At 38.9% G+C, this 27409-nt stretch overlaps 1 protein-coding gene across 1 annotated transcript in view; it reads left to right on the top strand.

Moving 5' to 3' along the window:
* Positions 1–27409, top strand: part of LOC136319483 (complement factor H-like) — a 55657-nt gene that overhangs the window by 16375 nt on the left and 11873 nt on the right. Inside the window, 3 exon segments of the mRNA XM_066252731.1 lie at positions 190–366; positions 1073–1093; positions 1096–1245. Of these exon segments, the coding sequence (XP_066108828.1) occupies positions 190–366; positions 1073–1093; positions 1096–1245 (348 nt within the window).

Raw genomic sequence — 27409 nt, forward strand, 5'->3', positions numbered from 1 at the left:
CATTCCCATGTTGTGCTTTGGATAACTGTAGAATCATTCAATGCAATCAACTCAAGACTGCTCATATATTTTCAAGTTTTTAGAAAAATATTTCACCATATGCACTTGTTTGGTATACAGCTATCGTTCTAGAGTACAATTAATTGTATAGATTTACAAAATAAGGATATGTTTTTTATGTCCTTTCAGAAGTGTTTTGTTCAGAGCCACCAAGCTTTGATAATGCCGTGCTCCAACAAGCGAAGAAGAAATCGTATGCTTCAGGGGAGCAAGTAACTTGCACATGTCCACAGTATTACTAGATGGACGGGTCTAATTATGTCTAGTGTATAAACAGCAGATGGATAGGAACACTAACTTGCAGAGGTATGTTGATAAAATTTTATTTATTGTGTTATATTCTTTTTAGAGAGAGAGAAAGGAAGGGACGGAGCAGGGAGGAGAGAGATGAGAAGCATCAACTCTTAGTTGCGTCACTTTCGTTGTTCATTCATTGCTGTCTCATATGTACATAGACGGGGGTTGGTAGGCAAGCCGGGCTTAAGCCAATCCAGTCACCCCTTTGTCAAGCAATAGACCTTGGGCTTCAAGCCAGCAACCATGGGGTCATGTCTATGATTCCACAGTGAAGCCGCTGAGCCTAAAGTCAACCTGGTGAGTCTACTTTTAAGCCAGCGACTTTAGGGTTTTGAACCTGGGTCCTGTACATCCAGGTCTGAAGCTCTATCCACTGCACCACGACCCAGTCAGGTGAATTTATATAATTTATAAGATTTATTTTTCTGATCTCAAATGGAAATGTGCAGAATAACTATCATTTTCATAAGTCTAAAATTTTCTATTAATCTTAAAAAAAAGAAAGAAATTTAATGTATAGAGGCTTAGCTCTTACAAAAATAATTGCTTTAACTTCTTTTTTTCTACCTTACATGTAAATTTATAAAATATTTCAGTCTTCATGACAGATTAATGATTGATTTTAAATTCTAGAAGTCCATTGGAATCTCATTGATTGATTTGAGTTCTAAACAATTGTTACATTAGAGATAAATTCTATTTTGTTTTTATTCAGATGTGTCCTGTGGGAGTCCCCCACAGTGGAAAATGCCATTATACGAAATAAGAAGCCTGGGTGTGTGTCTGGTGAGACAGTATATTATGAATGCACCAAATCTTTAGACCGATATGGGGAAGCAGAAGTGACATGTTTTAATGGGAACTGGTCAAAACCACCTGAGTTCAAAGGTAAAGTATCTTATTCTCCCCCACCCCCACTGCCCCAATTTTACAGAATACATTAGGGACAAAATATGTTGACATAAACACATAATGAAGTAGTTCCTATGGAGTAAAATTTGTTTTTTGTCTTTGTTTCTTTTTTGGGGGGGGGGTGGGGGGAAGAGAGGGCCAGGCAGGGCCAGACAGACAGGATGGGAGAGAGATGAGAAGCATTAATTCTTTGTTGCAGCTCCTTAGTTGTTCATTGATTGCTTTCTCATATGTGCCTTGACCGAGGGATAAGAGGAGGCTGCAGGCGAACCAATGACCCTTTGTTCAAGCCAGTATCCTGGGCTCAAGCTAACAACCTTAGGCTTCAAGTCAGTGACCTGAGCCCAAGCCAGAAACCGTGGAGTTGTGTCTATGATCCCACACTCAAGCTGGTGACCCGGCACTAAAGCCAGATGAGCCTGTGCTCAAGGTGGCGACCTCAGGATTTTGAACCTGGGTCCTCAGCATCTCAGGTCGACACTCTATCTGCTGCACCATCTCCTGGTCAGGCTGGATTGAAATTTTTTAATGGAAATGAAATTATGGTGCTTAAAGTTCAATTCTTCTTATGGACTGAAAAAGTAATATGGCCACATTTGTTTTATGGAAGATTTACGGACATTAGAAGAGGAGTTGGAACCATGGAAAAATCTATCCTAAGCAGTAAGCCACTGAGTGTTTCCTAAGGAATAGATGCATTCAAAACACCTTAGGTACATTTGACAGCCCTGTGGCATTCTGCTTGGAGACTAGGCAGCTGGGGCGTGATCAGAGGATGGGATAAAATCTGGGCTTCTTCAGCATGCAGATTGTATTTGACAACACACGTCACCAGCTGAGTTCATCCGGGACATTAATGTGAAGATACATTTTAAAAACATCTGAGAACCCTGTCATGAGACACTGCAGCATTTAGGGTTCATGAATGAAAGGAGCCAATAAAGAAGGTATATTAACCAGTTCTAGTTTTTCCAAATTAACTTAGGCCTGTTGGATGTTGTATCGGAACATTGAGAAACAGACGTTTTGCCACACAGTTAAGTAGCCAAATTAAAGAGACGTTATTTTAAATCCAGGGACCAAAAGAGACCTAAGTTGTTCAAATTTTGTGGCCTCAAACACAGTTTGATGTCAGATTTTAAAGACCAAATTACTGACTGACTGGGGAATGGGGAGATGGGGAAGCATTGCAGTAAAACAAAGCAGTGAAACAAGCTCTCTTACATTCTGGGAACATCTGCAAGCTTGTGGAACTCTCCCCAAGGCTACATCCTGGGAAGCCAGCCTCAAGTCCAGGGGTAGGGAGTCTTTTATAAAAAAGTATATTCTGCTGAAAGTCTCTTTGTTTTAGAGAAAGTAAGTTTGGCTGAAAGTTACTTATCCTAAGAACCTTTCGTTTCAACATTTCAGTGGATATTTTAAATCTTTTCCTTGGAGTCATCCGATGCTTTCAGGTTTGAAGTGAGTTTCCTGCAGGCAGCATAGAGCTGGGCTCTGTGTATGTGTCCACCATGCATTTTCAGATTTTTAGCTGGTGTAGTCCAGCCGTTTACATTTAAAGTCATCATTGATATATTACAGGCTCAGAGAGCCGTTTTATTTGTTGTGTGTCCTTCCTCTGTTTCTCATTCCCGCTTGCCTTTATTTCTTGCTTCCCTGTGAATCCTTTTCATTTTTTCTTTTATTGAACATTTAAAAAGAACTTTGTTTTTATATATCCATATTGTTTTTCAGTGTATCTCTTTGTATAGTTTTATTAGTGCTTGCTTGAGATATTAAAATATACTTATAGACAGTCTACCACTTCTGACTAAAATTGAGCTGTGACCACTTCAAGTGAAAGGTGTAAACCTTACTTCCAATTAGGTACACCATTTATAAACATGAAAGTCTGAGGTGTTTCCTCAACATATAACAAGCACTATATCAAATGATACGTTTTTGCACAAACATCCACCATAATTTAACACGCTCATTGGAAAAAAGTGGTCCTATTGTATTTACCACTATTTCTATCAATCCCATTGGCTTTTCTTTCTTCCTAACATCTCCACACATCTGCTATCTTTCCTTTCTATTTGAAGATTGCTTTAGCACTTCATTAAGGATAGGTCTGCTGGAGAAAATTCTCTTCATTTTCCTTACAGTGAGAATATCTTTATTTCACATTTTAATCCTAATGGACGGTAGAACAGGGTGGAATTTGGCGTTGACAGTTCGTTTTTTCCTGAACTTGTCAAATTTTGTTTCTATTTCTAATTCCCTCATCACAGATGTGACCCCCATTGACATTTTTTTTCCAATAATGAAAATATTATAGGAATGTCTAATTCATTGTAATAGTTCCCAGGTAACCATTTTGTGAAAATATTAATGAGTTGATGAATATTAGACCCAATTGATGAATATTAGACATATTTCAGATTGAAGTTATATTGTCAAAGTTTCATTTTTAATTAAGAAATATTTGACTATCTTGGATATTTAATAATTATAATATAATCCATTATAGATCTGCCCCCCCACTAGGTAATATTTATGTAATTCTATACTTATTCCTTCAATTTTAGGATATTAAACCATACACTTCCTTATGATACTTATAAGGTTTCTTTATGTTTTATTTTTTCATGGTATTTATTAGGGTACAGGTCCCACTGACATTTGAATCCTTTTGTCCATATGAGTATTACATAATTACTACCTACCTGTTTTTGAGATTTTTTTCTTTTTGTATGTTTTCAGCAGTTAGGGGATGATGGATCCTGGAAAAATGTCTCTGGTTTTCTCCTGTTTGAAGTTCACTCATATTTATTATGTGTCAATTGAAGCCTCATGCTGTATTAGAATTTTTCACCCACTATTTCTGGAATGTGGTTTTTAGTTGTCAGCCCTTTCTTTTCTCTTTCTGGGCCTCCAAATTTTGCCATCTTCTCACTGCTTCCCGAAGCTCTGTTTACTTTTTGTTGTGGTCCATTTTCAAAGTGAGTAACTTATATGATTCTCTCTTAAGGCTTAAGGATTTATGCTTCTGTCGTCTGAAATCTATCATTGAGCCCATCCAATGAGTATTCCTTTTAATTCTGTTACGCTGGTTTTCAGAGTGTTAGAAAACCATGGCCCAGCCTGACCTGTGATAGCGCAGTGGATAAATCATCGACCTGGAACTCTGAGGTTGCTGGTTCAATACCTTGGCCTTGCCTGGTCAAGGCACATATGGGAGTTGATGCTTCCTGCTTCTCCCTTCTCTCTCTCTCTTTCCTCTCTAAAATAAATGAATAAAATCTTTAAAAAAAACACAAAAATTAAAGCCATGACCCATAAATTTACACTGTGTGTCATCCAGTATTGTCTTCTCTCGATTGTCGTTGATCCTTTGAGACTTTTCTGAGTGATCTTCAGTTGTATTATTCACATTTTGGGTGTTATGATCTAAGACTCTGCCTTCTTTTTTTTTATTGAGAGGAGGGGACACAGACTCCTACATGTGCCCCAGCCAATGTCCACCCAGCAAGCCCACCAGGGTGCGATGCTCTGCCCATCTGAGACCCTTGCTCCATTGCAAACCAAGACTTTTTTTTTAGCATCTGAGGTAGAGGACAAGGAGCCATCCTCAGCATCTGGGGCCAACTCGTTCCAATTGAGTAATGGCTGTAGGAGGGGAGAAGAGAGAGAGAGACAGAGTGAAAAGAAAGAGGAGGTAGGGTGGATAAGCAGATTGGGGTTTCTCCTCTGTGCCTTGACTGGGAATTGAACCCAAAACATCCACACATCAGCTGATGCTCTACCCCTAAGACAACGGGCCTAGGCTAATACTCTGACTTTCATCAAATCTTACGTATATCGGAATAACATCAATACCTGTGCAAAGGGTAAGTCTAGGCTTTCCACGGGGCCTACTGAGAGCACAGGATATGAAAAAGGTAACTTGTCTGACTTGTCTTATTTGCTTGTCAGAGGACATCTAAGACCCTAACTGGCCCTTGTTGATCAATGTGGGTAGGGGGTTGGCCTTAGGATTATTCTGAAGCATTTCTTTATTGATTAAGAGGAGTATGGCACAGAATTGTTTTTTTGTTTGTTTTTTGTTTTTAAATGCTGCTCCTTTTCTGGACCTTTGGCTAAACAGAGTAGATTCTTGTTAGAATTTTTTTTTCCCCGCTAACTTGACACCATTTCTAGGTCTCCTTCTTCATCAGGACACACTCCAGGAGACACAGAAGAGAAGACTGAAACCTACACTCACTGCAGTGAGTCCTGAACCAGATTGTTATCTCTGCAACTCTTACAGTTTCTTATGTTCGTTTACAATGCACTCCAGTCTTTTAGTTACTCATGGCATAAGAACAAGCAGAAACGTTCCTACCTTATCTTGTCCATGAAAGAAACTTAGAAAATACATTTCACAATACACCAAATTGTAATTCTTTGATTTTATTTGACAAGTTATATTCTTTTGTAAATAAAAACAAAAACCAATAAAAAATGGCAAAAGATCCAGTAGACACTGCAGTATGTTGCACATAAGAACAAGAAATTTCTTTTATCTTAGCTATGCACCTGTCCCGTATACAGTCATTAACTACACCATTTTCTAACTACTGCAATGCTGCAAGGCAGACATATTTGTTAACATTTACCATGACTTTAAAATTCTTTTAATTTAATTGTTCCAGTCACCATTTTTGTTCATTATTATTTTTTTATTGGTTTCTGTTGTAAAGCAGGGTGGTTAGACAAGCATGTATTTTATAAAGTGTCACCCTGATGTTTCTAATTCCTACCTGGCATCAGCTGTAGTTATTATAGTATTATTGACTAGATTTCTTATACTGTACTTTACATCCCCATCACTGTTTGCTAACTACCAATCTGTATTCCCAATCCCTGCACCTTTGACCTACAGCTCCCAACCCCCTGTCCCTCTGACAGCTTGCAGTGTTCTCTAGAAGGCAGCTATGCTAACCACTCTACCACCAACGCAACCAACAGTCTTCTCTCTATCAATGATTCTGGCTCTTTTATTTGTTCATTTATTTTGCTCTGGAGATTCCCCATAGAACTAATATCATATGCTATTTGTATTTCTCTGACTGACTTGTTTTTCTAGCCTGTACCCTCTAGGTCCATACATGTTGTCACAAGTGGTAAGATTTATTTTCTTTTTTATGGCCAACTAGTACTCCGTTTCATATACATACCATCACTTTTTTATCCACTTGTCTGTAGAGGAGCACTTGGGCTATTTCCAAATGTCAGCTATTGTAAATACACTACAGTGCAAAGTGGGGTGAATAAATGCTTTCAAATTGGTGTTCTGGTTTTCTTGGAATACATACGCAGAAGTGAAATCTCTGGGTCATAAGGCAGCTCCATGTTTTTAAAGTAACCACCACACCATATTCTACAGCGGCTGCTCCAGTCTGCCCTCCCAACAACAAGGCACGACCATTCAAAAGGGCTTCATTTTTTTTTTTTCAGTTTAAGTGATAAAAAATGACTCCAGTGAATCATACTGTCATCTGAAATCATGGACTATAGTGCTATAATTGTATTAGCTTTATTAAAAACTGTGTTTTAATATTGGTCTCTCTTTAAATCAAATAATATTTCTCTTTAGAGTTTAGAGGAAAATGTGGACCCCTCCAGCTATTGAGAATGAATACATTACCATGTTCCCATTAATGGCCTATGCCCCAGGGTCATCAGTTGAGTATCAATGCCAGGCTTACTATGACCTTCAGGGAAGTAGGAAAGTAACATGTTGTGATGGAAAGTGCTCACAACCCCCCAAATACTTAGGTAAGTCCTTTAATATTCTCACTGATTCTGAGAAAATCAGTGTAATGACCATATTTTGCTATCTGCAATAAATATTTTATGAATTAAAATGCAATTCTAGTGAATTATTGACTACCAAATAATAATAGGGAAGAAATAAAGTTTTAAAAGTTCTTAATCAAGTGAACAGTGCATCGCTCAGCAGGATTATTACAAGGCTTTTCCCAGACTTGCTGGGCACATTTCTGAGCAAAGGAAGAACCCGCGCATTGGTTCCCTGATCAGCCCCACGTGGGCTGTGGGGTGGGGACGGCGCCGAAAGCCTGCAGAGCCGGCTCCCACAGGAATAAAGCGAAGCAAAGCTCTCTTTCCTGAGGGGGGATTCCAGGATATGACAGGTGCGGAGGTGAGGATTTCTGCCACAGCCCCGACCACTCGCCTAACTGGCTTGTGAAGAAGCCACGTCTGGGAGAGGAAAAGAAGAGCACTGTCAGCTTATGCTGACGGGGCCACCGTCGTCCTGTTCCCCCAGAGTTGTTTCTCTGCCTGAGAAAACTGGTCTACCTAATGTAACATCTGAGAACACGTGGTAGGCAGCTCCTGAGGGGACAAAGGCTGCTGTCTCCCTCCTTGTTGGGAAAGACCAGCCGCAGCACTTTCCTCTGGGTGACAAGATGGTCAGGACTCCCGCACTGTCCTCTCTCTGGGGTCGTCTCCTCTGCAGCCCCGTGTCATCACTTCATCTGCAGGGACCTCAGCCACCTCTCCCCTCCACCAGAAACCACACTGGCCCATCCCATGGTGACATTATGTCCGTTGAGCCCAGGGAGCAAGAAAGAGCAACGAGTCTAGACTTACTGGTAAGACATTCGCATGTCAAGATGGTAAGGACACCCCAGCAAATGTCCAGGGGCCTTCTACCTTAGGGTCATCGCCAGGGACCCAAGGTGTGGGGCACCTGCGATAAATCTTTTAAACTGAGACACACAACAAAGTTCTCCACAACAACAGCAACAAAATTATATGGCACCCATTGTGCCTCTTGAAGCTTTGGGGGCAGCTTCGTCCCCATTAGAGGTGCAACTTAGCCCATTTATCAGTGGTCTGCAAAGGTGCTGGTGTGACTGAGGCGCAGAAGGGGAGAGAGCTGGTCCCAGGTCAAGGCAGACATGCACGGGGCCCTTCCACTCAGTCTGGTACCCAGCGGATCCGAGGGTGCTGGCATGACAGAGGGACTTAAGCACACAGTCTGGATCCTGCCACGGGCCCCTGTCGGTGAGTCACACGCTGACCTTGAGGAAAGCCCTTTCATTGTCTTTGAGAAACTGCTTTTGGCCTGCCGCCAGGCCCTAGCCAAGGCCAAACCCTTGATATGGGTCAAGGTTTCAAGTTGTTTACTGAACCAACACCCAACTGTTATCTCACCATTTTCTGGGAAAACTCTCTTTCCAGCACTGCTTACACTTAAGCAAGAAGCCAGTGATCTGTGCAGGTGGGTATCTCTGGACTCCCTTCCTCCCAGGGCCAAGGTGTTTCTCATTATGACACTTCCACTCAGAGATAAACAGAGAATATTTATTGTCAATCTAGATATTGAGGATTAAAATTCTTCCAGTGTGTTCTTTTTCAAGATGAATTTTTGAATTATGCTGTCAGTGATTTATTTTGGTTAAATGAGGACATTTGACTTTATCAAATTCATACCATAAATTATTGGGGAGAGTGGACCTCTTCATGATAGTGAGTCTTGCAATTCACAAACATCATGGACTTTTTTATTTATTTGCCTTTAAATTTTTTCTCAAAATTTTTTGAGGAGCAATCTTACCAATGTTTTGTCAAAGGTATTCCTTAATATTTTGTATTTCTAGTGTTAATAAATGATTGTATTCTTTATAAAATTTCACTTTGCAATGCTTTTCTTTTCTGATATAAAGTAAATGATTTAGCACTTTAGAACTAGTAACTATTTTATGTTTAATCCTTAATGGATTTCCAAAGTAAAAGTCCCAATTTTCCTCTTCTTTTGAATGATTCATGCCTTCCCCCTCCCCCTGCCTTAGTGAATTTGAAATCACCTAGATGGATATTTTATCATTATGAAACACTCTTCATTATAGTCTGTAATTCTGTTTGGAATTTTATTGTATCTCATATGACCATACCCACTAACCTTTCACACGTTTAGTTTTTGCAATATCTATATTTTTCAATGTTTTGCTTTTACATGTTGTGTTTTTATATTTGGATTACTCTGTTTGAACACAGCTTATATTTGGGTTTACCTTTTATATTTAATTCTACCTCCTCTCCTTTTTTATTTTGGCTTTTCATTTTAATTTAAATCAATAATTAACGTTGAAGGATTTATTTATGCCCCTTGCAATTGCTTCTCATTTGCCACATCTATTAGTGTTCTTAAAGGCCTCTGCATTGTTTTACTTTAGTCTCATGCTCTGAGCATCTCATTTTATACAGTTAGTTGCTTATTCACTCACTTACCTTTTTTTTTTTTTTGTATTTTTCCAAAGCTGGAAACGGGGAGAGACAGTCAGACAGACTCCCGCATGCTCCCGACCGGGATCCACCCAGCACGCCCACCAGGGGGCAACGCTCTGCCCACCAGGGGGCGATGCTCTGCCCCTCCGGGGCATCGCTCTGTGGCGACCAGAGCCACTCTAGCGCCTGGGACAGAGGCCAAGGAGCCATCCCCAGCGCCTGGGCCATCTTTGCTCCAATGGAGCCTCGCTGCGGGAGGAGAAGAGAGAGACAGAGAGGAAGGAGAGGGGGAGGGGTGGAGAAGCAGATGGGCACTTCTCCTGTGTGCCCTGGTCGGGAATCGAACCCGGGACCCCTTGCACGCCAGGTCGACGCTCTACCACTGAGCCAACCGGCCAGGGCTTACCTTTTTTTTTTATTAGTTGTTCAAGGTCTTATAATGTTTGTTTGGCAATCACATGACTAGTTGATCATTCCTGGGAACTGAGGGCTTTTCACAAGCTCTTGAACTTTAATATTTACTGAGTGACCTGAATAAACGAGCTTCCTGGTGGGGCACTTCGGTTCAGAGTCACACTTGATACCTGCTCCTGGAGGCAACATGAAACCTCAAACAGCGCCGCTGGAACACATGTTAGCATACTATGGGGGTCACCAACAGGCTGCTGCTAGTCACCATCCTTCACACCTTCTGTGCTTCCTGGGCTCAATGACAAGGTAAATGCCCTGACTTGAATATTTAGCTTTCTTCTTACATATGACATTTTTTATTATTTAGGTGAGAGGAGCCGAGATAGTAAACAAAATCCTCTTGCCTGTGCCACAAACAGGCAATCCCACCTGGGGCCAATGCTTGAGTGCCAAGCTATTTTTAGCACCCAAGGCTGACACTCTGAGACCAACCAAGCTAACATCTGTACCAGGGCCACACGTAAACCAATTGAGCCACTGGCTGCAGGACAGGGAGAAGGGGAGAAGGAAGAAAGGGAGGCATGGAGAAGCAGATGGTCACTTCTCCTCTGTGACCTGACCAGGAATCAAAACTGGACATCCAAATTCAGGGCCGATGCTCTATCTATCCACTGAGCCACCAAAGAGGGCTAATCTGTTCCCTCTCTCTCTCTCTCTTTCTCTCGCTCTTCATTATTTTTTGATAGGTAAAATCATTTTGTATTGTAAGGTAACAATAAAGAACATGTGCATGGAATAATTATCACATATTTACTTCAAAAAAAAATAAAGATTGTCGTCTGTCATCTGAGTGTTACAGAGTGACAGCCACTCCACAATAATAGTCATGTGAATAGGCTCATGAAATATTCGCTAGACATATGTCAAAGAAATGCTAGATTATTATAATCTCAAAATGTCTGGGGATTCTTATTTCTAATATAGTAAAACTTGGAGAGTAACGGATACTTTCATAATCTTATTTATGACTGTGGTTTTAGAGATTCTATGGCAAATCTTATCAGATTACACATGTTAAATATGTTTACCTAAACATATTTTAATGATAACTTTAAAAAGCTATAAAAGTCATTAACTTTATTATCAATTTAATATTTTAACAAAATTAGTTATAGGGAACAGATATACTTTTTTAACAGAAAAATAGAATATATTCTTAATTTCTAGTGTATTCACAATATGATTTTTTTCTGATACAATGGACAAATTTTGGAAATTGAAACATTTAAAAATGTACTGTTATTATTAAATTTACAAATTCTTTCTCAAGATTTTTACTGTCATTTTATTTTATAATCTAGTCCTCACATTTTTAAAGATTTTATTTATTCATTTTAGAGAGGAAAAGAGAGAGAGAGAGAGAGAGATAGAAGGGGGGGAGAACAGGAAGCATGAACTCACATATGTGCCCAGGGTTTCAAACAGGTGACCTCAATGTTCTAGCTCGATGCTGTATCCTCTGTGCCACTACGGGTCAGGCCTAGTCCTGACATGTTTGAGTTATCATAAATTAAAGTCCAGTGAACCTGCAGTGCCTCATGAAATACCACGTGTGAGGAGAATGTACATCACTTTCCATTATCCATTTCATAATTCTTAACTTGCTGGGGTGTGTACACTATTTAATTTGGGCAATATCCTTTAGTAACAACAATCAGAACAGAACGAGGCTTCCTAACTGTCCCAATTGGAAGCACCCTGGTCCCCAGTTCACTCACATGAAGGACTTGAGCATCCTTTGACATCTGAAAAGGGTCCTGGACAAACCTTCACGGGTCTGGAGGGACCCTCCCACCAAATGCTGGGAGGAAGAGACTCAGAATATGTGTGAACAGTCCTTATCACAACTTCACAAGCCAAGGCAGTTGACGGAGGAGGAAAGCACAGCTGAAGTGACAGGTTAGGACTTCATACCACACACAGGATGTCGTGACAGGTGTGATGACTACGCAGAAGAGACTACAGAGGGCAGGGCCACCAATTCCTCAGATGCCCAATGACAGAAGGAAGTGACTGGTGTGGGGAAGGACCTGGGGCTGTGCTCATTTTTTTTTTTTTTAATAAATTTTTATTAATGGTAATGGGATGACATTAATAAATCAGGGTACATATATTCAAAGAAAACATGTCTAGGTTATTTTGTCATCAAATTATGTTGCAAACCCCTCGCCCAAAGTCAGATTGTCCTCCGTCACCCTCTATCTAGTTCTCTGTGCCCCTCCCCCTCCCCCTAACTCTCTCCCTCCCTCCCTCCCATGTCCTCCCTCCCCCCCCCCACCCTTGGTAACCACCACACTCTTGTCCATGTCTCTTAGTCTCATTTTTATGTTCCACCAATGTATGGAATCATGTAGTTCTTGTTTTTTTCTGATTTGCTTATTTCACTCCTTATAATGTTATCAAGATCCCACCATTTTGCTGTAAATGATCTGATGTCATCATTTCTTATGGCTGAGTAGTATTCCATAGTGTATATGTGCCACATCTTCTTTATCCAGTCTTCTATTGAAGGGCTTTTTGGTTGTTTCCATGTCTTGGCCACTGTGAACAGTGCTGCAATGAACATGGGGCTACATGTGTCTTCACGTATCAATGTTTCTGAGGTTTTGGGGTATATACCCAGTAGAGGGATTGCTGGGTCATAAGGTAGTTCTGTTTGCAGTTTTTTGAGGAACCACCATACTTTCCTCCATATTGGTTGTACTACTTTACAGTCCCACCAACAGTGAATGAGGGTTCCTTTTTCTCCACAGCCTCTCCAACATTTGCTATTACCCGTCTTGTTGATAATAGCTAATCTAACAGGAGTGAGGTGGTATCTCATTGTAGTTTTGATTTGCATTTCTCTAATAACTAATGAAGCTGAGCATCTTTTCATATATCTGTTGGCCATTTGTATCTGTGCTCATTTTAATGCTATTTTGCTCTATGGTAAAAATAAAAAAGGACAATTGCTTTATTCTCATGTACCTGTGCTGCAAACCAGCACAGCAACTAATCCAGGTCCTGAGTGGGAACAGCATGAAATTAAGAAAATAGGCTTACAGAAATAAAGGATGGGGTTTGGGAGGGCTCTGCTACTGCTGCTGGCAAGAAGAGAGAGCACTCCATGCCCATTTCTTGCTTATTTATAGGGCAAAGTGAGGCCATTAGCAAATCAGTGAGATCTCTGATCCTATTTCTAAGGCAACATAAGAATTTTGCCAAGTGCAAAAAACACCCACCGTACATAATATCTTACCTTCACAAAAAACAAAAAATAGAAGAAACTTGCCTCCAGTCTTTCCAGGGAACATGAGGGGTAGTGTAAACAATCCAGCACCATAGTTTAACAGCCTTTGGCAACCTAATCAGGCAAGTGAGGTGGGGTGGAGTGGGTAAACTGTCAGCTTACAGCCAGTTTTGGGACACCTCTGTCCCCCAAAAATCAAAACTGCAAAAACCCTGTTGGCTTTTTGGTCCCCAACATACCTGACTATTTTCATGGGCAGTGATTTTTGCATTATTTACATGTCCTTTTCCTCTTCAGAAGTAACATGTGATCCTCCAAGATTTGCAAACGGGGGCTACACTCCTGATGTAGCCAAATACAGACTTGGACAAGTGATCACATACCACTGTAAGAATGGCTTCTATCCCTCAACCCGAGGGAATACAGCAAACTGCACTGAGATAGGCTGGGAGCCCCCTCCAAGATGCAGCTGTAAGTTGCCTTCATATCAGGGCCTGCCTCCTAATGATGAAATTACTTCTCTTGAATGCAAAAAAAAAAAAACAGAGACCTAGAAGTCCAAATCTTTGCCTTACTCTAAATGTAGAGTAGAGGATTTTGAGGATTTCTCTACTTTCCAAAGAAGCCAGTGCTAACTAAGATAAAAACCAACTTTTGCTCATGAAATGCTTTTAACTTTTTGCTAGTCAATGTTAAATGTGTGTATGAATATATATGTCTCTCACTAATAAAATTTTAATGTGCAAATGAAAACCTTGGATAATAATACCACCATTTCACATCCAGTATATTCGGGGTTTTTTATTACAGTGTAAATATTTCCCCCCAAACCTAGTGACTTAAGCAGCAACCCTCTATTGTCTCAGAGTTTTCAGGGCTCAGGGATGAGGGAGTGGTTCAGCTGCTGAGTCCCCCTGTGGGTCTGCACTGGGGATGTGGGCCCAGGCTGTGGTCACAGGGGGCAGGGATGGGCTGGAGGATGTTTCTAAGAGGACTTTCTCCATGGCTTTTCCCAGGAGCCTCAGTGCCCAACCACCCAGGGGTCTCCACACATCGCTTGAATGGCAGCTAACTGTCCCCAGAACCCTGGGGACAGTTATTTTATTTATAAAAGTAGTATAAATAAAACGTTATTTATACTACTTTTTTTCTTGTTTATTTGTTTTTATTGCTAGTGATCTGAGAGACAAGGAGGATGCCTCTATTCCATTCCTGATCTGGACACACACTCTCACCTTGGCCGTCTGCCTGTACTCTTTAGGAGAGCGTCTCTAAGTCTACCACTCACTCAACGAGGACGGTTGGTCTCCCTTGTATGAGGGGGTAGTGCTGGAGACATTGATGATTTTCTAAAACCATCATATGTCACCAAATGCCACTCAGTTCAACAGAGCATTTTCTTTCTGGGAATGTTTCTTTGACCCTTTTCAAGTGTTTTCTGTCTCTACAATCATATTCTTTTCCTTTATATATCAGTTCATTGTGAGGTGGCCTATGCTTAAGTGGATATTCTTTGCTTGAAAAGTGAAATGATACAAATAATAGGTCAATGGTCTCAATGTTAATTCTAGGCATAAGTCTAATATAAATTTTGAAAATATGACTCCCGTAAAGAGGATGCTATTATCACCATAAAACAGACTTCAATGTGCATATTAATTACAAGCAAAAATATTGCTTATTTATTTTGCTAAACTTGACAGATAGCATTATATTACTTTCAGGTATACAACATAATAATTTGCTATTTTTTATCTATTGCAAAATGATCACAAAACAAGTCTTATTGACATCTGAAGTTGATAACTTTTCTTGTCCTACAAACACTAATGTAATCCATGTAATTATGTTAGCAAAGGAATATAACTTACCAATGAAATAATTTATTGCTTATTTGATTAATATTAAGGTAAAACGTTATTTATACTACTTTTTTTCTTGTTTATTTGTTTTTATTGCTAGTTAAGCCCTGTGACTTTCCAGAAATAGAACACGGAGAGCTATATACAGCAGATAGATACAGACCATATTTTCCGGTAATGGCAGGACAATGGTATTACTATACCTGTCATAGGAACTATGTGACTGACTCACAAGATTACTGGGGTGTTCTTAGATGCATACCAAAAGGATGGTCGCCAGAAGTACCATTCCGCAGTAAGTCAACCTCTGCATCCTTGTGTAGATAGAGATATTTCAGAGGAGAGAGAGAAAAACGCAGGTATAGTTAAGTCTGTGCGACAAAATAAGGTCAAATGATGAATTCTATGTGCATAAAAACTTATATTGGTATTTTCTTATACATGTTTTGATTATGAAAATGACAGCTAAATAACACTTATATTTGATTTTACTTTTTAAAAATCATTTGCTGGCAACATTAGTTTTCCTTAAGCTGTGCTTTATTTTGGATACTATGCATTCTAACTTAAATATTGTAAAGGTCATTTTTTTATTATTTTGACTGAACTTATGTTTGTTTGTTTGTTTCCTTATCATTTAATAATTCTTAGGAAAATGTGTTTTCAATTACTTGAAAAATGGACATTCTCCATGTGGTGAGAGAAATTATTTTCAGGGTGAGTCTCTAAAGGTTGACTGCCATCCTGGTTACAGTCTTCTCAATCAGCAGAGCACAATGACCTGTATGGAGAACGGCTGGGAGCCTCCACCCGAATGCTTCCGTGTTGGTAAGAACATGGTCTGAGATCCAGGCTGTGATTTTTATAAGACTCAACTATCATAACTGTGGCAAAATATTTACATCACCTTCTTGTTTTTCCAATGGACCTATTTGGTATTATTTTCTTCAAGTGTATATGAGTGGAAACACCAGTTGTTTGATGTATCCATAGCAAAATAGATAAAGCTAATGTAAGATATGAATAAAATAATAATTTAAAAAGAAAAACACAGAAGACCACACTGAAGAAACCTGTACTAATTGAGTGTCATGAGCAAAGGGCAGATTAGGAGTTTCTGTTGTCTTCTCCACAAAGAAGATTGATTGTGATAATCACCCTGGATGAGAACATCTCTGCGGGAGCTCGGCAATCTAGCAGAGCCATTTCACACACCACTGGAGCAAAATGATCCACAATTGGATGCAGTGAAGAGGTTGAGGGCAACAGTTTCAGTTCCTTAACTTACTCTTCCCTGAAAGTGCACTTCTCAGGGGATTCGAGTTGGAGACCATGAGTCTTACAGGTTTTATATTTAGTTTGAGAAGGCTAAGGTTGTTATGGACAACTTGCCCACTCAAGGCTTGTTTTTAAACTAACTGGTCTGTTTGGGGAACCTTTACATTAGGACCAGTTTATGCAGAATATGGAAGAATAAGGCATCGTCTGGTCTCCCTACTAAATGATTCATCTTTAAAAACTTCTTTCCAATTTGACTGATCAACTATGGATGTTGTCCACTGTTGTGTGTGTTGCAAATCTTTGACTTTATTGTTTCCTGGAAGTTCTTTCCCTGCTACTTATTCTCTGCCCATTTTCATGAGTTTTCTCCACATTATTGTGTGATGTATTCCACCAAAGAATCATGGGATTGCTATGCAGATTTTGAGAGCTCTAACATTTGTAGTTTTTTCCCCTCTGGTCTTCTAGATTCAAATTTTAGTGATGTAAACCTCTTTGAGAACACTGATTTTTGTTTGTTTTTCAGTATGACAGACATATTTTGGTTTGGTATCTTCTTCCGTGTTATAATCTGGAAAATCGTCCTCCCTCCCCCACCCCATTAAAGCCTCTTTGAGAATAGAGCTCACATCATTTAGCGCTCTCTCAGGACTTATAGTTAGGCACTGGCTGTGTCCATATGCCTCACAAAGGTTCTTTTCATATATTTGGCTCATTTTCCACATTGTCTATGGCCAGAACCATTTAATAGTTCTTGCTTTGAATTCCAAATTTATTAAATTTCTTTGTTTAACCTCCTTTTAATGCTGTTCACTTTCTCTAGTGTGTGCTTTTTATTTGATTGCTGCTTATATTTTTATTTTGTCAAATTTGTGTTTCCTTTCTCAGTGTTAACAGGGTGTAATTGAAAAATGAGAATTGAATGTGTTTAAGGTTTAAGGCTGGCTGTTGTGATCAGAGTACACCTTGTGAAGTGACCACCAGTTCAAGCTGGTTAGCAGATTTGTCCCCGGCATAGTTAGCTTTGTTTTGCCCATAGTGAGAACATAGGCTCATACATCTGAACTATTTGAAACAAGACTTAGAAAAGGACCTATATCTGGCTAAATTCTGGTAGGCTGAGGAGTTTCAGATCCATTAGAATAACAGATTCCTTATAATTCCTTACAAAGTGTTCTGATTAGTTTAAGTTCTGCATTGTGTCAAAAATTTTTCTTTTAATATCTTGATTTAATATCTTTGGAAACTCACAGCTTATTTACTCTGACACAAGCCCTTAGATGATGGGGATTATTTTTCAGTCTTTCTTTACAAATGATGCCTTATTTTCTTTGTTGTCATATTGCTTAGGTCATTATGAAAATGTTATTGACCATCTGCATATCTTTTCCTTATATGCTCTTCCTTTCAGAAACATGTTTAAAATCAGATGTAAGAATAGAGAATGGATTTCTTGCTGAATCGGAAGATATATATCCCTTACATAAAGAAACACAATACAGGTGCAAACAAGGTTACGTCACAGAAGATGGTCAGATGTCAGGCTCTATTACGTGTCAGCGAAGTGGATGGTCAGCTCAGCCCAAGTGCATTAGTAAGTCGTTCGTGATGCTCATGTTTATTGTGTCAAAGGCTGTTGTACAAAAGTTTACTTTAAATGAATTCTTTATCTTGCAGATCCACTTGGAACAATCAATAAAAAGTGCTTGAGAAAGGATGTGTAATTTTTTGCCTTTCAAAATAAAGTATAAGTAAGCTAGATATTCATTCATCCTTCAGTTTAAGGTTTTTCCACCATAAAACATTCTGCAACTTACAAACTGGCAAGGGAAATTTAGTGTATTCTAATGTAAACTCTGTTATTGTTAGCTGAGACCTTAGCATGCTGTCCCTGTGTTTAGATGGTCAAACTTTTATGTCACAGTGTTTGTTTCTTGACATTCGAGTTGTGTTTTATCAGTAAAAATATGGATTCTTAGTACAAAATTTTGGGATAATTTCAGCTGTGTAATTTTTATGTTTGATACTTTAAGGTAAGTCCTCTTCTGAATACTCATTTCCTTTGGAAAGCCTACACAAGCATCTAGTTAGTAGAGATTAGAAATGATTCTAGATAGAACTGGATTCAGCTGCATTGAAAGCTGTCCCTGTCCCGCTACCCCGATGGTTAAGAGAATGTTCTAAGAACAGTTGCTCAGTTTTTCTTACTACCTCATGGCCATGCAGCCATACTTTTTATTCACTTTAAGTGAGGTGGATATTTGAAATATCCATTTCACTTGTTTTCATTTTTTCCAATTTCTATACATACTTTGAAAACTAGCCAAAGAAAAAAATGATGAAGGTTGTCTCCATATCAAATTCATGTTAAATTGTGATCAGTCCTCCATTATTTTACTCTTATTAAAAAGAGAAAATGTCTTAACTATTATTTTTATTAACATAGTTTTGCTTTATTTTGCTTTAAGTTTTAAGCTAACAGTCAATGATAGAAGGTATGGGTGGTGTTTCAATAAGTATCTGTGGAATGTATTTTTTAGAAAGATTAAAATCACTGGGTTTTAATATGTAAGGGTTTAGTTCCCCAAAAATCAAACTCCTGAGGTGAGATGTCTAAGAGAGATTTTCACCTGATTCCATCTCTTGAGTGTTTTCTGAGTCGTAAGTAGTTTTTTATTCCATGGTTATGAACGAAAAGCTGGTTTCTTAATTTTAACTCTGTTTCTAGGCAGCAAGAAGGAGGGTAAGGACACCAGTGGGGCGGGAATGGGACCTTTAAGCTGACCTTCAGGGGAGTGTTAGTGTTCCTCTCAGTCAAAACTTCTGCTTCTACAACATTGATCAGATCTCAACCGCAAACAAGCTTCAAGAAATGCTGAGCAATATATTCTTTTCTATAGACAACTATTCATAGGTTAGACACAAGATCCAGTTACTAAGCAAGAAAAAGAATGTGGATAAGGAATATGCAGATACTCATTAAACTCAAAGTGGATGGACAGCTCAACCTGTTTGCATTAGTAAATAGTATGTTACCATCCATTCTCTGTCAACCATTTCTACCTTTACGAGGTAATCATTGTATTTAAAAAAAAAATCACACACTTTGAGAAATAAGAAGATACACAAATATTTGTAACATTTCATACCCCTAGCTGGTTAAGATTTCTGTGTTTTGAGAATAGATGATAATTCCATCTCTTTCAATCCAATGTCCCATTGTGTCAAAGCAATTACTCCATGGACTGACTCTGTAGGGAGACTCATGGACTTATTGGAAACATGAAATGAGTTGTCAACAAAAACTTTGTTCCTCTTTCTTCCCTCGTATCTTAAACTCATCAACCCCTTGCGCCTGATCCCTTCCTAATAGTCTTCATGTTTCCTGTGCAGTGAGACAAACAGGTCCTCCTGGTTTGATGACACCAGGAGCATCAGGAACTGATTATTTGATACTCCTGAACAGGTCCAGCTCTGGGAGCCTTGTCACTTTGGGGCACAGTGAGGGGAAGGGTTGAGGGATCTGCAGAGGTTGGTGAGCTGAGGGCTGAAGTCAGGAGGGCTGACATACATGATGTTCACCAGTTGGTCCCTGGAGCCCACAGTCACAACTAACGTCCAGAGCTTTCTGTATCAACATGAATACCCCGAGGAAGGACAGGGAGTCTTCCCACATGCCAGATCCAATACCACTGGGAAGGATCTCCTGTCTCATTTAGATTTTTAAGACTAATTTGGTACTTTCATTTTAATAGTTATTCATGTGTACATTCATATCCGAAATTCCACTGATAGCAAGGAGCCAGTCCAGTTGTTTTAGCCATAGTATAAAATGCAAATAACTCTTAATACATAGTACAACTTAGAAAAATCTGAAAGATATGACCTTATGTAAAAAATACCAGACACAATTACAAAGTTCATTATCTCAATGTCACCTAGTGAGATATTTAACCTGTAAGATATCAATTCACACATTACTCAAATACTGTGTTGCATTCCTACGTTTGTCATAGGCTCCCTTTAGTGAAAAAAAGCAGTACTCTTTGCAATTTATTTTTATAGTCAATATTGATAAATTTCCTATTGTGGAAACCATAATGGCCCTGGCTGGTTGGCTCAATGGTAGAGCATCAGCCTTGTTTATGGATATCTGGGGTTTGATTCCCAGTTAGGGTACACAGGAGAAGCAATCATCTGCTTCTCCACCACTCGCCCCTTGTCTCTCTCTCTCTCTCTCTCTCTCTCTGTCCCCCTCACAGAGCCATGACTCAATTGGTTCAAGCAAGTTGGCCTCAAGCACTGAAGATGGGTCCATGGCCTCTGCCTTATGTGCTAAAAAATGGCTTGGTTGCTGAGCACTGTCCCCAGATGGGCAGAGCATCAACCCCTAGTGGTCTTGCCAGGTGGATCCTGGTTGGGGCATATGCAGGAGTCTGTCTCTCTGCCCCCCTCCCTCTCACTGAAAAAAAAAAGGAAAACAAGAAATCATTATGAAACAAATGATACTTTATATAAATACATGGATCATATAGCCATTGACAACAATCTTCCTCTTATACACATACACTTAGTTTTATTATGTCTGGTATATAAATACATATATTACCTCTATATCCACAATTCTTTAAAAAATAACATTATATCATTATAATAGTATAATTTAGTAACAGCCAGTGACATACTCATAGTTAAAAATAGATCTGACAAAATGTTCCTAATATATATCTAGAGGCTTTGAATGATAGGAAAATAGATGTGTATGAAAATCTTATTTTTTATTTGTAAGCTACTACAGCACAAAAAAATATCAGAGCATTTTCAAGTGACTGAACTTACATGCACACACTTATAGTACAGGTTATTACTGCTGAAATGATATTTTCTGAATTGAATTATATGTGATGTAGCATTAGAAACACAAGGGCCAACTTTATTTTGCTTTAGAACTTTGTGTTATGCCAGTATTTCCATCATCACTGGAAAACCCTTTAGACCCAATGATACACTGGACTATCAATGCCTGGATGGGTTCTAAAACAGAGACGGAAAGCCCTAGGGCTCCATGGTGTGTCGTGAAGACGGCTGGTCCCACTTGCCAACCTGCTTTAGTAAGTATTTTTATTTCAGTATTTGCTTTTCCAAGAATTGAAAAGTTATGCCTGACCAGGCAGTGGCACAGTAGATAGAGCATTGGCTTGGGATGCTGAAGACCCAGGTTTGAAACACCAAGGTCGTTAGCTTGAGTGCAGGGTTGCTGGTTTGAGCATGGGATTATAGACATGACCTCATGGTCACTGGCTTGAAGCCCAAGGTCACAAGCTTGAGCAAAGGGTCACTCACTCTGCTGGAGCCGCCTGGTCAAGGCACATATGAGAAAGCAATCAATGAATAACTAAGGTGCCACAACTATCAGTTGAGGCTTCTCATCTCTCTCTTTCTCTCTCTCTCTCTCTCTCTCTCTCTCTCTCTCGCTAATAAAAAAAATAATACTAATAAATAAATTGAAAAGTCTCTATCTATGCAGTCCTTGTCTGAGTGTGCATTGTCTAAGGCATTTTTAACACACAAGCTTTAAAATGCAAAATATAAAGCTGCATTTGATCATTTCCAATTAAACTACTGATTTTTCTCATCATTTAAAATGCTATATTTTCAGAGTCTACAGAGAAGTGTAGGCCTCCTCCTGATATTAACAATGGGAATATCACTTCTTTAACATTAGAAGCATATCTTCCTTCGTCACAGGTTGAGTACAAATGCCAGGCCTACTATGAACTTCGAGGAACCAAATATGTAACATGTAGTCATGGAGAGTGGTCAGAGCCACCAAAATGTGTAGGTAAGTTCTGAATATTCTTAGGGATTCTGAGAAAACAAGAGCAATGTTTGTGTGCTCGATACTAGTCCAGTACTCATGGAGTCAAGTTCTAGAAGTGTGTTCACAACAGCTATCTTGCTGAATGTTTGACATTCAAATATTGCATAAAGCTATAAACTTGGAAAATCCCTGTTTACAATGACAAAGTTTTTTTCAAAGAGGAACAGTCAGATACGCTGATTCTGATGCATTAAATTGACTACATTGTGGACCAAACTTTAACCATTCTCTCTTACTTATGTGACCTTCTGTAGGAGATTATAGCAAAAGCTGGGCTCCATGCCCTGGAAGTGGAAGGAACGAGAACAAAATTGCTACACCCAGGTCAGAAGAGTCTGAAAGAGCTCCAAATTAGATGTTATATTGGGGAAAATGTATTGAAATTCAAAAATAAATTCCTAATTTCATGTGTGAGTGACCAAGTAAATGGACAAATCTAAGACATGTTTTATGGAACAAGCTTCACCTTTTCCAAACACAAATAACAGGAAGCAATTGTTACTATCAGAGGACATAAAATCAATTTTGGGACAGAGGTCAGACTTTATTTTGAGACTTTGCTTTAAAAGAAGCAGAGAGCATTGACTGGATAAGATCCTTAGGCAACATCAAACAACGTTTAATATATTCCTAGACATAGAGTATATTAATGCAGCCAGGTAAATTTTTGCTTGAAATAATAAAGTTAAGAAAGAAATTCTTAGAAGTGTGTTTTGAGAGGTGTGTAGAGCTCAGATAGCATATAGTTTTGGATATAAACAACATCTGAACATGCTGAGGAACTTTTGAAAACTTTTTGGATTTCAGGAGTCGTGTATTATTTCATGAAGTTTCATCAGGTTAGAGATAATACAACATTTTAGGACATAATTTTGAACTACTTCTAAGGCCTTCTCAATGTCAGTGAGGGCTGAACTAGAATGAAAAATACTTGTGGGTCAAGAGATAGAGTTGGTCTATGATATCTTCAAAATTTGACAGATAGTTGCATAAACATGTAGGACATATGTACAATGGAATACTACTCAGCTATAAGATGAAATACTGACATTGGCAACAATATGTATGGACCTTGAGAATGTCATGTTGAGTAAATTATGTCAGATAATAAAAGACAGGAACCTTATGATTTCACTCATATGATATAAAATTGAAAGCAACAAACAAACAAACAGGAATAAAAATCAAAATCTCATAGAGACAGATAACAGTATAGCGTTTCTCAGAGGGAGTAATAAGGGAAAAGGTGGTCAAATACATGGTGAGAAAAGGTTTGTCTTTGGGTAGTGGGCACATACACAGATGATGTATCATAGAAATGTACATTTGAAAACCATATAATTAACCAATGTCATCCCATAAATTTAATTAAAAAAACAAAATTAAAAACTTTATCATGCACAATTTTCTACACTGTAATAGAGTTTCCCTGTTGAAATCAGAAAAGATCTTAAACAATATTATAAAATGTAAAATGTTGCTTACCGTCAGATTCTAATAGCAATATACTTAAGAATCACTAATGTCTAAAAAAAAAAAAAGCCTGAGGGAGGTAACACTTGCACTATTTTGATAGATAGGGGCACAGTGAGATTGTGGAATAGAGAAATTTGTTCCTAGCAAGTTGGGATTCAAAACCACTTTATGTGTGTATCCACACATCTATGTTGCCTGTCTGTACCATAGAGTATGAAAAAGATTAAATAGATAGATGATTGATTGATAGATAGATAGATAGATAGATACATAGATTGATATGTATAGATACATAGATAGATACATAGGATGGATGGATGGATGGATGGATGGATGGATATAGAAATACGTTTATGTATATCTGTATACAAGGTTGTATTTTAATAGAAGATTGTTTCTTAGGAAGTTTGTGGTTTTCTATTGTCCTCTTTCCACTTTCTGTGGGCATTAGAGAAAACTATAACCATGGATTGGAACTAGCAGAATGGGAATCAGTTTGGAGGATTCACAGTCACTGCCAGTGGAATGGGAAAGGGCTGAATGGAAACCACGGCCCCAGGAGAGCAGGTTCACATGGTGCCCTCTGACCTGCAGGCACCGGTGTGGGTCTGTGCATCCCCCAGGTAAAGAGCCAGGACCCTGGGGTCAGACTGCTAGGCTTCACATTCTCCATCCCCGCCTGCTCCACTCTGAGGAGGGGTAACGGAACTTCCCTTTTCCTGGGTTTCCTCCTGTGTGACTAGGAATAACTGTCTGATGACGGGCTGCCAGGTGTCATGGAAGAGTCCTGAGAGCAATATTTGGCCCCTGATGACATGTACTAGCTATTTAGATGGTTTCACCATCTAATGTTACCGTAATCCAGTGGTTCTCAAAGTGTGCACCAGGGCACACTGATGCACCTTAGAAGATTTCCTGGTGCACCCTATGGTATTCCAGAGAAATATGTGACTGTTGGGGACCAAAAAACCAACAGGATATTTGGAGTTTAGATTTTTGGGGGACAGAGATGTGGGGAATTGGCTGTAAACTGACAGTCTGCCCAACCCCCCACCTCACTTACCTGATTAGGTTGCAAAAGGCTGTTAAGCTGTGGTACTGGATTGTTTACACTACCCCCCATGTTCCCCAGAAAGACTGGAGGCAAGTTTCTTCTATCCATTGTTTGGTATAAAGTTAAGATGATATGTATGGTGGGGGTTTTCTTCACTAAACACAATTAAGAATAAGAAGAAAAAAATTCTTCAACATATTGACAAGGAAATGAGAGTTTGCCTTTCAAAGATAAGCCCAAACATTGAAGAAATCTCTAGGACACATCAGGCTCATGTTTCTCATAAACACAAGAATGAAAAAACTTAACATATTCATGCCGAGACCTGCCGAATTTCCTAATTCTTACAGAGAATGTATCTATATTTATAAAAAGATAACTTTTTTGACATTTTATTTTTTAACCCCTCTTTTTTTACAAATTCTAAAAAGCATAACTCAAAAAATGTAACAAAAAATGTTTTTTAATGTCAGAATAAATTTAATTTTGTTGTATTTATTTCATTTAATTACTGTAAAAGCATGTTTGAACTTTATATTTTTTCTTTAATATTTGACTTAATTATTATAACCTACTTCTCAGAAATTTGTATATAGTGTGACTATAATTATTTGTAGGATTTTAAATGCACCCCAACTTCAAAAATTTGAGAACAACTGCCCTAACCTATTCATTACATCAAAGCTGCCCATAAAAAAGAAAGATTGTTTATTGTTTTTATTTTATTTTCTACTTTCAGAACCATGTGTAATATCTAAGGAAGACATGAATAAAAATAACATACAGTTAAAAGGGGAGAATGATAACATCTACTATGTGAAAGCAGGGGATGTCTTTGAATTTGAGTGTAAATCGGGACACAGCGTAGTGACGTCAGTGCACTCGTTTCAGGCTCTGTGTGGGGAAGGAAAAGTGGACTTGCCCAGATGTGAATGAAGAAGTATTATCACCCCAAATGTGTAGCCAGCTTCCCCCTGTCACTCTTATTGCCTCAAAGCTTATAAAAACTTCTGACGTTTCCTCCTCTTTTCTACTTTCTTTCAAAGAAAAAAAATTTTTTTTAAAGTGTGGTAGTCTCAGTTTTCAACTAAACCTCTTCTGAATCATGGTAAAACAAACTTTATAATCCTTTCCATTTGTACCAAGAAAATAATTATTCAGCATTCCTGGGGTCAAACTCCTTGCCAATTGCTGCAAACCAGGGCAGCTAGTAATTCTGGGTCCTGGGGAGAACGGTGCGGAATTAAGAAAATAGACACACCAAGGAAAGAGGATGAGATTGGGAGGCCCCTGCAATGCTGATGGCAAGATCAGAGAGAGAGCCCCCAGTCCTTGCTTTATTATATAGCATAGACAATTAAAGCCTTTAAGCCAATAAACAAATAGGGAAATCTCTGATACAAAGCCACTCATCTGAGGCATAAATTGGATTCCTCATAAGAGTGCACCACCCCACACACCCCACATCATGCAACAGTCAAGGGTGTGGGGAAAAGCTTAGTGTTGAAAAGATCTTGGAATTAACAGATCTTAATGTTAAGAAATCTTAGTATTAGTATTAAAAGAGTGGGAAAGGCTTAGTCTTAAACTAAGCCTTAGGCTATAATGACCTTGCCAGTTTACAGCCTGTTTCCCACAGCCAATCAATAAGCAGTCATGCCAATAACTGCCTTTGTACACATTGAATCCGATGTTTAAACAAAGCTTGTGAGCTTAGAATTTATTGCAGGAAGTAATATCACAAAAAAATTAGATGTTAAAATAGTAAGTGAAGCTAATCCACGACTGTTCTCTCTTCCTGGAGTCAGAGGGTGAATCCCTGGATGGAAGCTGGATGTTTTCATTCCCTGTCCAGCTACCATATTGAATGGTTTACAGAGTCAAAGCATTGCTCTTCCATTAGACAAGAGTAATCACTTGTTTTATGCTTGTAAATCTTAAATTATCTGCTCATGGAACAATTGATCAGAGGCTAAGTAAATACAGGAACTTAATTTTCATTTTCTTGGAACTCATTCCAGAGGCATATGAAAACAGGTTAGAGTCCCCAACAAACAGAAACCCTGTCTGATCACCAGTCTCCAGTATGTATCTGAGCAGAAGATATCAGCCAGATGACCTCTTGATTCAGGTTAGACTTTCCAGTTCCCGTGTTCTCCACTGTTCGCCTCGGAATATCTATCCTCTACCCTCAGGAAAGAGGTGCCTCAGAACACTTCAGAGTGTGCTGAGACACTTGTTCTGTTGGGGTGTGACATTTTGCGCATTTGTTAAAGAAGTCTGTACTTACCTACAGGCAGAGAAGTCCAGAGGGTGGAGCAGGGTCCTGACACACTGCTTGATGTACATAGACTCCTAAGGACTGTGTTGACTGAGGGAAAATAAAGGACAAGAAAATTACAGTGAGCTGGACTCAGAGTTATTCCTGTACAAACCTCGGTTCAGAAAAAACCTCACTCACTGTCAAAGACATGTTTAATTTTTAAATTAGTATTTAACATGACTTTTGGTGCCAGTCTATTGCTGTGCATTCGGAAAGTTGCAGAAATACATATAGCTAGATTTGGGTTAAGGGCTCCTTTAAATCCAGAGCCCCTTTAAAA

The sequence above is a fragment of the Saccopteryx bilineata genome, chromosome 1 (assembly GCF_036850765.1).
Source record: "Saccopteryx bilineata isolate mSacBil1 chromosome 1, mSacBil1_pri_phased_curated, whole genome shotgun sequence".
In the NCBI taxonomy this organism is placed as follows: Eukaryota; Metazoa; Chordata; class Mammalia; order Chiroptera; family Emballonuridae; genus Saccopteryx; species Saccopteryx bilineata.